This window comes from Mobula birostris, chromosome 2 (genome assembly GCF_030028105.1).
Source record: "Mobula birostris isolate sMobBir1 chromosome 2, sMobBir1.hap1, whole genome shotgun sequence".
Classification (NCBI taxonomy): Eukaryota; Metazoa; Chordata; class Chondrichthyes; order Myliobatiformes; family Myliobatidae; genus Mobula; species Mobula birostris.
In genome coordinates, this window is record NC_092371.1 from 134,020,620 (window position 1) to 134,033,293 (window position 12,674).

The 12,674-nt window shown below is 42.4% G+C and overlaps 1 protein-coding gene across 1 annotated transcript in view; it reads right to left on the reverse strand.

The window, feature by feature from the left end:
• Positions 1-12,674, reverse strand: part of LOC140210901 (dynein axonemal heavy chain 8-like) — a 1,093,299-nt gene that overhangs the window by 837,214 nt on the left and 243,411 nt on the right. Inside the window, exon 22 of the mRNA XM_072280167.1 lies at positions 11,098-11,239. Within this exon, the coding sequence (XP_072136268.1) occupies positions 11,098-11,239 (142 nt within the window). The remainder of the gene's footprint in view (positions 1-11,097; positions 11,240-12,674) is intronic.

Consider the following 12,674-nt stretch of genomic DNA (forward strand, 5'->3'; position numbering starts at 1 on the left):
AATTAAGGAGTCCCTACACCCCTACAATTCTTTTGCTCCTAAAATATCTATAGAATCCCTTAGGATTCTCCTTCACCTTATCTGCTAAGGCAACCTCACACCTTTTAGCCCTCTTGATTTCTTTCTTAAGTGTCCTCTTACACTTATTGTACTTCATAAGAACCTCATTTCATCATACCTGCCTATTCCTGCTATGCAACTCCTTTTTTGAGGACCTCAATATCTCTTGAAAACCAAGGTTTCCTGAACCTATTATCTTTACCTTTTATTCTGACAGGTACAATCAAGATTGTACTCTCAAAATTTCTCTTTTGAAAGCCTCCCACTACGAAGCAGACCTTTGCTAGAGAACAGGCAGATCCAATCCACACTTGCCAGATCCTTTCTGATATCATCAAAATTGGCCTTTCTCCAATGTAGAAACTGAACCTGTAGACCAGACCTATCTTTTTCCAGATTCACATTGAAACTAATGGCATTATGATCACTAGCTGCAAAATGCTCCTCTACACAAATTTCTGTCACATGCCCTGTCTCATTCCCTAACAGCAGATCAAAGATCACACACTCTTTCATTGGGACTTCTACATACTGATTAAGGAAACTTTCCTGAACACCTTTGACAAACTCAACCTCATCTAGTCCTTTTACAGTAAGGGAGCCCCAGTCATTATGTGGAAAGTTAAAAGCACCTACCATAACATCCTTAGGTTTCTTGCAACAGTCTACAATTTCCACAAATTTGTTCTTCTAAATCCTGCAAACTGTGGGGTGGTCTGTAATATAGCCCCATCAACATGAGCATATATTTCTTATTCCTCAGTTCCACCCATAACACCTCACTAAACAAATTCTTTAGCCTGTCCTGACCGAGCATGCCATGACATTTTCCTTGACTAGCAACACCACCCCCCTCCTTTAATCTCTCCCATTCTCTTGCAACTAAAACTACAGACTTAGCAGGAGCAGTTCAATGCAATAAATAATGTAGAAGAAAAAAAAAAATAAAATAATAATTTAAAAGATCAATTACTGTATACATATATTGAATAGATTAAAACTTGTGCAAAAAACAGAAATAATATACAGTATATTAAAAAAAATGAGGTACTGTCCAAGGTCCAATATCCACTTAGGAATCAGATGGCAGAGGGGAAGAAGCTGTTCCTGAATCGCTGAGTTGAGTGTGTGCCTTCAGGCTTCTGTACCTCCTGCCTGATGGTAACAGTGAGAAAAGGGCGTGCCCTGGGTGTTGGAGGTCCTTTTAATGGATGCTGCCTTTCTGAGACACCACTCCTTAAAGATGTCCTGGGTACTTTAGCAATTTGCCTACCACCACAGTAGGTCAACGGCAGACGCAGTCTCAATGGCTCTCCACATGGTTTTAGACCACCTGGATAACACAAACACCTACGTCAGGATGCTGTTCATCAACTGCAGCTCAACATTTAATACTAGCATTCCCACAATCCTGATTGAGAAGTTGCAGATCCTGGGCCTCTGTACCTCCCTCTGCAATTGGATCCTCGACTTCCTAACCAGAAGACCACAATCTGTACGGATTAGTGATAACATATCCTCCTCGCTGACGATCAACACTGGCGCACCGCAGGGGTGTGTGCTTAGCCCACTGCTCTACTCTCTACATACACATGACTGTGTGGCAAGGCATAGCTCAAATACCATCTATAAATTTGCTGACGATACAATCATTGTTGGTAGAATCTCAGGTGGTGACGAGAGGGCGTACAGGAGTGAGATACACCAACTAGTGGAGTGATGCCGTAGCAACAACCTGGCACTCAACGTCAGTAAGACAAAACAGCTGATTATGGACTTCAGGAGGGGTAAGGTGAAGGAACACATACCAATCTTCATAGAGGGATCAGAAGTGGAGAGAGTGAGCAGCTTCAAGTTCCTGCGTGTCAAGATCTCTGAGAATCTAACCTGGTCCCAACATATCGATGTAGTTATAAAGAAGACCAGGCAGCAGCTACACTTTATTAGGAGTTTGAAGAGATTTGGCATGTCAACAAATGCACTCAAAAGCTTCTATAGTTGTACCGTGGAGAGCATTCTGACAGGCTGCATTACTGTCTGGTATGGAGGGGCTAATGCACAGAACCAAAAGAAGCCGCAGAAGGTTGTAAATCTAGTCAGCTCCATCTTGGGAAAGAGCCAAAATACCCAGGACATCTTTAGAAAGTGGTGTCTCAGAAAGGCAGCGTCCATTATTAAGGACCTCCGGCACTCAGGGCATGCCCTTTTCTTACTGTTACCATCAGGTAGGAAGTACAAAAGCCTGAAGGCACACACTCAGCAATTCAGGAACAACTTCTTTCCCTCCGCCATCTGATTCCTAAATGGACATTGAACCTTGGACACTACCTCACTCTTTTTAATATACAGTATTTCTGTTTTTGCATGTTTTTTTAATCTATTCAATATATGTAATTTATTTACTTGTTTATTTATTATTATTTTTATTATTAATATTATTATTTCTGCTAGATTATATTTTGCATTGAACTACTGCTGCTAAGTTAACAAATTTCATGTCACATGCCGGTGATAATAAACCTGATTCTGATTTTGATTCTGGTATTTTGTAGGCTAGTACCCAAGATGAAGCTGACTAAATTTCCAACCCTCTGCAGCTTCTTTCGGTCCTGTGTAGTAGTTCTGCCACCAACCCTCCCCCATACCAGACAGTGATGCAGCCTGTCAGAATGCTCTCCACGGTACATCTATAGATGTTTTTGAGTGTATTTGTTGACATACCAAATCTCTTCAAACTCCTAATGAAGTACAGCTGCTGTCTGGCCTTCTTTATAACTGCATTGATATGTTGGGACCACGTTAGATCCTCAGAGAAACACTCACAACACGCTGGAGGAACTCAGCAGGTCGGGCAGCATCCGTGGAAACGATCAGTCAATATTTCGGGCCAGAACCCTTCATCAGGATTCTTCACCTGCAGAATATTTTGTGCTTAGATCCTCAGAGACCTTGACTCCCGGAACTTGAAACTGCTCACTCTTGATCCCTCTATAAGGATTGGTATGTGTTCCTTCATCTTACCCTTCCGGAAGTCCACAATCAGTTCTTTCATCTTACTAATGTTGAGCACCAGATTGTTGCTGCGACACCACTCCACTAGTTGGCATATCTCACTCCTGTAACCCTCTTGTCACCACCTGAGATTCTGCCAACAATGGTTGTATCATCAGCAAATTTATAGATGATATTTGAGATATGCCTAGCCACACAGTCATGGGTATATAGAGAGTACAGCAGTGGGCTAAGCACAGATCCCTGAGGTGCACCAGTGTTGATCGTCTTCAGAGTGTGGTCTTCCGGTTAGGATCTCGAGGATGCAATTGCAGAGAGAGGTACAGAGGGCCAGGTTCTGCAACTTCTGAATCAGGATTGTGGGAATGATGGTATTAAATGCTGAGCATAGTTGATGAACAGCATCCTGACATAGGTGTTTTTGTTGTCCAGCTGGTCTAAGGCCGTGTTAAGAGCTATTGAGATTGCATCTACCATTGACCTATTGTGGCTATAGGCAAACTGCAATGGGTCCAGGTCCTACTGAGGCAGGAGTTCAGTCTAGTCATGATCAACCTCTCAAAGCATTTCATCACTGTCAATGTGAGTGCTACCAGGTGATATTCATTAAGACAGCTCACATTATTCTTCTTAGGCACTGGTATAATTGTTGCCTTTTTGAAGCAAGTGGGAACTTCCGCCCGTAGCAGTGAAAGGTTAAAAATGTCCTTGAATACTCCCACCAGTTGGTTGGCACAGGTTTTCAGAGCCTTACCAGGTACTTCATTGGGACCTTCTGCCTTGCGAGGGTTCACTCTTTTTGAAGACAGCCTAACATCGGCCTCTGGGACAGAGATCTTCACAGTGAAATTATATTCTCCTTTCAAAGTGGGCCTAGAAGGCATTCAGTTCATCTGGTAGTGAACCATCACTGCTATTCATGCTATTGGGTTTCATTTTGTAGGAAGTAATGTCTTCCAAACCCTGCCAGAGTTGTCGCACATCCAATGTCACCTCCAACCTTATTCGATGTTATCTCTTCACCCTTGAAATAGCCCTCCACAAATAATATCAAGTTTTCTGGTACAGGCCTGGGTGCCAGACTTTGAATGCCACAGATCTAGTCTTCAGCAGATGACGTACCTCCAGGTTCAACCATGGCTTTTGGTTTGGGAATGTACAGTGAGTCTTTGTAAGCACACACTCATCCACACAGGTTTTAATGAAGTCAGTAACAATTGCAGCATACTCATCCAGGTTCAAAGATGAATCCTTGAATCCAGTCCAGTCGACCGATTCAAAGCAGTTCTGAAGGTGCTCCAGTGTTTCCCTTGTCCATAACTTCTTGGTTCTCACTACTGGGGCTCCAGTTTTCAGTCCCTGCCTATGCTCAGGGAGTAGAAGTACAGCCAGGTGATCAGGCTTCTCGAAGTGAGAGTGTGGAAAAACACGGTAGGCATTCTTGATGGTGGTATAGCCATGGTCCAGAAGTTAAACTAATAACATTCCTATTACTGGCCTCACTATATGCTTCAGTTGACTTTTAAAAGCTTCCCAATAATTTATCTTTTCACTAATTTTTGCTATATTATATGCTTTCTCTTTTGCTTTTATGCTGCTTTTGACTTCCCTTCTCAGCCATAGTTGCCACATTTTCCCTTTAGAATGCTCCTTCTTCTTTGGGATGAACTGATCCTCAACATCTTCTCCACAATCATTATCAGCACAGGTGAACCACAAGACTGTGTACTTAACACCCTGCTCTACTTGCTTTATGCTTATGAGGCTAAGCACAATTCCAATGCCATATTTCAGTTTGCTGATGACACCACTGTCGTTAGCCAAATCAATAATGGTGACAAACTGGCATATAGGAAGGAGACTAAAAATCTGGCTGAGTGGTGCACAACAACCTCTGACTCAACATCAGCAAAACCAAAGAGCTGACTATTGACTCCAGGAAGTGAAACCTGAGGTCCATCGGCCAGTCCTCATCATTGGATCAGAGGTGAAGGATCAGCTACTTTAATTTTCTCAGCATTGTAATTTCAGAGGAACTGTCCTGGAACCAGCATTAAATGCCATTACAAAGAAAGCACGGCAGTGTTTCTAGTTTCTGAGAAGTTTTGAAAGATACAGCTAAAGCCTTAACAGACTTCTACAGATGCACAGCAGAGTGTATACTGGCTGGTTGCATCTTGGCCTGGTATGGAAACACCAATGTCTTTGAACCAAAAAAATCTACAAAAAGTTATGGATACAGCCCAGTCCATCATGGGTAAAACCCTCCCCAAAAGAGTACTATTGTAGTAAAGCAGCATCCATCATTAAGGGTACTCACTATCCATGCCATACTCTCTTCCCATTGCTGCCATCAGGAAGGAGATACAAGAGCATTTTTTAGTTTTTTTTTATTTTTGTATTTGCAGTTTGTTGTCTTTTGCACATTGGTTGTCTGTGTGAGGTGAATCCTTGATGAGGATGGTTTGGACCCAAATGCTGGAGTATTTGAGGCTAGGATCGAAACACGGAATAAAACTGGATCAAGAACTGAGCACAAAGCAAAATGCTAGACAATATCTCTGGTTGGGCTTACTATTGAGCACTGAGGCTCCGTTCAGGTGCTCTTTAAATACTTGGTGCCCAAAACATGATTGGCAATTAGCGGGATGGTCCTGAACCCTTAAAGGGACCACATAGTTAACTATACTCCGAGAGTTAGAGCTTCTAAACCTCGGAAGCTAGCATGATTGGGTGCATCTCGTAACAGTTTGTTCGTCTTTTGTGCAGTTTTTTTCATTGATTCTATTGTGTTTCCTTGTATTTACTGTTAATTGCCCACAAGAACAACTATCTTAGGGCAGTATGTACTTTCTTAATAAATTTACTTTGAACTTCGATCCTGTGTCTTCACATTACTGCCAGAAACTGCAGTCATTGCAGCTCTGCCGCCGTTTCTGCTATTATCCCCTTCCAATCAATTTTGACCATTTCCTCTGTAAAGCCTCTGTAGTTCCCTTTACTCCACTTTAATACCGATACATGTGATTTTAGCTTTGCTTCTCAAACTTCAGGGTGAACTCTATATTATGATCACTTCCTCCTAAGTATTCCTTTACCTTAAGTACCCTTATGAAAATTAATTCATTACACAACACCTAATCCAGAATTGCCTTCTTCCTAGTGGGCTCAATCACAAGCTGTTCTAAATAGCCATCTTGTAGGCATTCTACAAATTCCTCCTCTTGGGATCCAGCACCAACCTGATTTTCCCAATCTACCCACATACTGAAATCCCTGATGACCATTGTAACATTGCTCTTTTTACATATCTTTTCTATCATACATCCTGGCTACTGTTCGGAGGCCTGTATAAAACCCCCATCAAGGAATTTTTGCCTATGCAGTTTCTTAACTCTACCAACAAGGATTCTATATCTTCTGATCCTATGTCACTTTTTTTTAAAGAATTGATTTCATTCTTTACCAACGCAACCATTGCAACCCTTCTGCCCCCCCGCCAGCCCTTTTGATATCACATGTATCCTTAGATGCACATACTGACAGCTTGTCAAAGCCATACACAAATGCACTTAGATTATGTCAATTACACTGCCTTCCTTGATCGTTCCTCAATAAATAGTTGTTCCACCATACACCTCCCTTAACAAAACTATTTTCGATCTTTCATTCTTCTAAATGTTTCTAAAGGCACAGTAGATTTATACTATCTCAGTGACACTGTTCTCCCTAGCCATGAACATGCTCACTAAGTCTGTTGAACCAGAATGCAAAGGGCCCAGAATGAAATCCGCTCAACGGCAACCACCTATCAGGGCATTCATGGATGACCTCACAGTAACCACAGAATCAGTCCCAGGCTGCCGGTGGATTCTGCAAGGGCTCGGAAAGCTGGTGGAGTGGGCCCGGATGTGTTTCAAACCTGCCAAATCAAGATCGATGGTGCTGAGGAAAGGGAAGGTGGAGAACAAGTTACGGTTCAGCATCGCAGGCACAGCCATCCCAACCATCACAGAAAAGCCAGTCGAGGGCTTAGGCAAAGTTTTGACAGCTGTTTAAGGGACACGACATCCATTCAGGTGACCTGCACCGAGTTGGATAGCTGGCTGAAATCTGTGGACGAGTCTGGCCTACCTGGGAAGTTTAAAGCCTGGGTGTATCAGCATGGCATTCTTCCCAGAATCCTGTGGCCCCTCGTGCAGTTCCGATCTCGACAGCCGAAACCTTAGAGAGGAGGGTTAGCAACCACCTCAGGAGATGGCTGGGGCTGCCAAAGAGCCCGAGCAGCATCACACTCTATGGACACCACAACAAACTGCAACTGCCCTTCAAATCCTTGGAGGAAGAATTCAAGGTAGCAAGAGCCAGAGAAGTGCTACAGTATAGGGACTCAAATGACCCTAAGGTGGCTAGAGCAGGGGTCCAAGTGAGGACTGGCAGGAAGTGGAGGGCAGAGGAAGCTGTTCAGGAAGCAGAGGCGAGGCTGCGTCACAGGAGGCTGGTGGGAGTGGTCACACGAGGCCGAGCTGGGCTAGAATCCTTTCCAACTCCCCAAATGGACACCAGAGGGAAGGCAAGGCGTCGTCTAGTTCAGGAGGAGGTGAGAGCAGTAGTGGGGGAGACGAGAGCCTGCAAGGCGGTGGGAATTAAGCAACAGGGAGCTTGGACAAGATGGGAGAATGCGGTTGAGACGAAAGTGACCTGGGCTGATCTTTGGAAAGCCGAACCACACCGCATCCAATTTCTCATCCAGGATGATGTGCTTCCAAGCCCATCAAGCCTGCAGACATGGGGCAAGGCAGAGTCATCTGCGTGCCCACTGTGCTCCAAGAGAGGAAACCCTGGAGCACATCCTTAGCGGCTGCGCAAGGGCACTTGGTGAGGGACAGTACAGGTGGAGGCATGATCAGATCCTGAAGACCATCGCTGAAGCCGTCAGCGCAGGAGTTGAGTGGGCAAAGCGGTCCCGACCCGCCAAGCAGACCATTGCCTTTGTCAGAGCTGAGGAGCAGCCAATACCCGCCAAAAGAACATCTGCAGGCATCCTGACCTCTGCAAGGGACTGGCAGCTGTTGGTGGACCTCAAACAGCAGCTGAAGTTCCCCAACCATATCGCAGCCACCACCCTGTGACCAGACATTGTCCTAGTGTCTGAGTCTACTAAGCAAGTGGTGTTGCTGGAGCTGACAGTCCCATGGGAAGATAGCTTAGAAGAGGCCTTTGAAAGGAAGCTCTCCAAGTACGCAGGACTGGTCAGCAACCATCAGCAGGCTGGATGGAGAGCAAGGTGTCTCCCAGCGGAGGTTGGTTGTAGGGGATTCGCAGCCCGTTCCTCAGTTAGAGCCTTCAGCATTTTGGGCATCGAGGGAGAGAGGAAGAGGAGAGCCATCCGCAGTACCACCGATGCAGCAGAGAAGGCCTCGAGATGGCTGTGGCTCAAAAGAGGGGAGCCATGGAGTCATAAGTAGCTAGCCATCTGGACACAAGCTGGGGTCTGATCAGCCCCGGCTGGGTCACCTGGAGGAGGTTGTATGATGTTGAAAGACCCGAAACACCTGATCATTCCTGGAACATCACCAAAGACGTGTCCAGAAGCATCAGTAGATGTATGTACACAACACTGTCCCTTAAAAATGATTTCAATAATGTGTTCAGCATTGAAGTGGGACTACGAACCCCATTTCCAGAAAAGTTGGGATATTTTCCAAAATGCAATAAAAACAAAAGATCTGTGATATGTTAATTCACATGAACCTTTATTTAACTGACAAAAGTACAAAGAAAAAATTTTCAATAGTTTTACTGACCAACTTAATTGTATTTTGTAAACATACACAAATTTAGAATTTGATGGCTGCAACATACTCAACAAAAGTTGGGACAGAGGCATGTTTACCATTGTGTTACATCACCTTTCCTTTTAATAACACTTTTTAATCGTTTTGGAACTGAGGATACTAATTGTAGTAGATTTGCAATTGGAAATTTTGTCCATTCTTGCTTGATATAAGACTTCAGCTGCTCGACAGCCCGTGGTCTCCGTTGTCTGATTCTCCCCTTCATGATGCGCCATACATTTTCAATAGGAGATAGATCTGGACTGGCAGCAGGCCAGTCAAGCACACGCACTCTGTATCTACAAAGCCACACTGTTGTAGCCTGTGTAGAATGTGGTCTGGCATTGTCCTGCTGAAATAAGCATGGACGTCCCGGGAAGAGATGTCACCTTGATGGCAACATATGTCTCTCTAAAATCCTAATATACGCCTCAAAGTCAATGGTACCTTCACATACATGCAACTCACCCATGCCGTGGGCACTGATGCACCCCCATACCATCACAGATGCTGGCTTTTGCACCTTTCATTGATAACAATCTGGATGATCGTTTTCACCTTTGGCATGGAGAACTCGACACCTGTTTTTTCCAAAAACTAGCTGAAATGTGGACTCATCTGACCACAGCACATGGTTCCACAGTTTTTCGGTCCATCTGAGATGAGCTCGGGCCCAGAGAACTCGCCGGCGTTTCTGCATAGAGTTGATGTATGGCTTCTTCCTTGCGTAATACAGTTTCAAGTTGCATTTCTGGATGCAGCGACGGACTGTGTTGAGTGACCATGGTTTTCCGAAGTACTCCCGAGCCCAGGTGGCTATAATTGTCACAGTAGCATGACGGTTTCTTAGGCAGTTCCGCCTGAGAACTCGAAGATCACGCAAATTCAACAGTGGTTTCCGACCTTGCCCTTTACGCACTGAGATGTCTCTGAATTCTCTGAATCTTTTCACAATATTATGTACTGTAGATGTTGAAAGACCTAAATTCTCTGCAATCTTGCATTGAGAAATGTTCCTTTTGAACTGACTAACAATTCTCTCACGAATTTTGGCACAAAGGGGTGAGCCATGACCCTTCCTTGCTTGCAAAGACTGAGCCTTTGATGGACGCTTTTATACCCAGTCAAGTCATGATACCTCACCTGCTACCAATTAGCCTGCTTAATGTGGAGTCTTCCAAATCGGTGTTACTTGAATATTCTGTGCACTTTTCAATCTTACTTTAACTCTGTCCCAACTTTTGTTGAGTGTGTTGCAGCCATCAAATTCTAAATTTGTGTATGTTTACAAAATACAATTAAGTTGATCAGTAGAACTATTGAAAATCTTTTCTTTGTACTTCTGTCAGTTAAATAAAGGTTCATGTGAATTAACATATCACAGATTTTTGTTTTTATTGTGTTTTGGAAAGTATCCCAACTTTTCTGGAAATGGGGTTTGTAATTGGTTTGAAACTAATCTGTTTTGTTTTTTTCATTCACCCCACTTTAAATAATAATGTAGCTTTAGCAGACTTCTGGTCCTCTGGCATCAATCTTGTAGCCAGGGAGGAATACAGCAATGCTCTACCAGAATGATACCCACACTTTAAGTGTAAAATTATGACATATGATTATTCATATTATTGAGCTATTGGAGCAAAGTAGCATTAATTTTTGTAAATAGGATGTCAGGGCATGTAAACAATGAAGCAGAGACAATATCACAGATAAATAATTTTCTACAAAACATGGTCATTTCTGATACAGAGAAAGAAAGTAAATTATCAGAAGTTGGAGGTCTCCAATAAAATGCTTTCTCTGTTCATCCAATTTCCAATAACTGGATCATCCATCCACAGATAGCATTTAACTTACTTCAAGTTTCAAATACTTTCTGGTTTTGATTTGGATTTCCAGTATTTGCAGATTTTATTTTCCTCCTCCAGAGGAAAGTTACAAAGGAATCTCTTTTGACAATTGAAGCCATATAAATTCTTAATTATCAATTTGAAGCTGAGAGATTTTTATGAACCACAGATATTAACGAATTAGAGAATTTAGACCTCAGATCAGTTATAAAATCATGGAATGGTTCTTGCAACACAATCAAAATGCTGGAGGAACTCAGCAGGCCAGGCAGTATCTATGTAAAAGAATAAACAGTCGACATTTTGGGCCGAGACCCTCCTTCAGGAATGGTCCTTACCTGGTTTCTTTTCAGATTTATGAATCTCTTTCACCAGCACTGAATCAGAGATACCTATAAACACTCCTACTATTTGGTCCACAGTTTTTTCAACACCGTTACATTTTGGAATTAAAATCTTTGTCCATTCTTTGCAGTGAAGCTATAAAACACATTAGCAGACAAAATAACAATTCAAAAACTGGTGAAAAGGATAAGATAATATACACTCAGTAACCATTTTATTTGGTACACCTGTACACCTCTCGTTAATGGAAATATTTAATCAGCCAATCATGTGGCACAACTAATTGCATAAAAGTATGTAGACATGGTCAAAAGGTTTGGTTGTTGTTCAGAACAAACATGAGAATAGGGAAGAAACATGGTCTAAGTTACTTTGACAGTGGAATGATTGTTGGTGTCAGACGGGATAGTTTAAGTATCTCAGAAACTCCTGATGTCCGGGGATATTCAAGCATATCAGTCCCTAGAGTTTACAGAGAATGCCTTGTTAATGAGGGCTGGTCAGAGGAGAATGGCCAGACTGTTTCAAGATGACAGGAAGGCGATAGTAACTCAAGGAACCATACATTATAATAGTGGTGTGCAGAAGAGCATCTTTGAACGCACAGCATGCCAAAACTTCAAGTGAATGGGCTACAGCAGCAGAGCCCCACAAACATGCACTCAGTGGCCCTTTTATTTAGTACAGGAGGTACCTAACAAAGTGACCACTGAGTGTATATGGATCAATGAAAGCAGAAAATGTTGAAAGTATGCAGGGCAGGCTGCATCTGCTATAAGAAAAATTGTTAAGATTTTTAGGTTGAAGAACCTTTCATCCAATATAGATCAATGCCTTTTCAATGTTCTTTAAGTATATTTTAAGGGCCTTGAAATAATTAGTTATTGATGAAATAACACCCTCTTCAGTAATTAAAACACTTCTAATGGGGCTAATTTGTACTATTCTCTCCAATGTTATTAACAAATGTACCTTAAATTTTGCAATCAAACACTGTATAGATCATTCTATTTCCAAAGTACTTCAGCACCCTTAAAACATATTTCTGAACCAATAAATGCCACTGCATGCATTTATCTCTTTCATTTGCATGTAAACTTTCAGCTAATTCTGCACAGAACTTCAGCAACTGAGACTGGGAGCTGCACCTCTATTAGGGATGAAGAAAGTGATGTAGGCTTAAAGGGGAAACAAGGCTAAAATACAGTAGATTCCAGTTAATCAAGACACATTGAGTCCAGTACATTTTGGCCCAATTAAGCGAAGTTGCATGAAAATAATTTAAAAAGGTATAAAATTAGACAAACTAAGTAATTATGTATTTAATTAAATACAAAACAAATTACAACACAACCAATACTACTCCAGTAACATAAAATTGTGTACTAGTTCCTAATAGATATCGATGGAGGAATTCATCCAATGTAAGCTGCCGTGTTCTTTTGACAATAAAATAACAAAGTCAGCGCAGACACTAGTGCAGATAATGAATTACTTGCATACAATGCTTTTGACGATTGCATCCACCAAGTCTTCATTTTCATTGTTAACATTCAAGATGATTGTTACC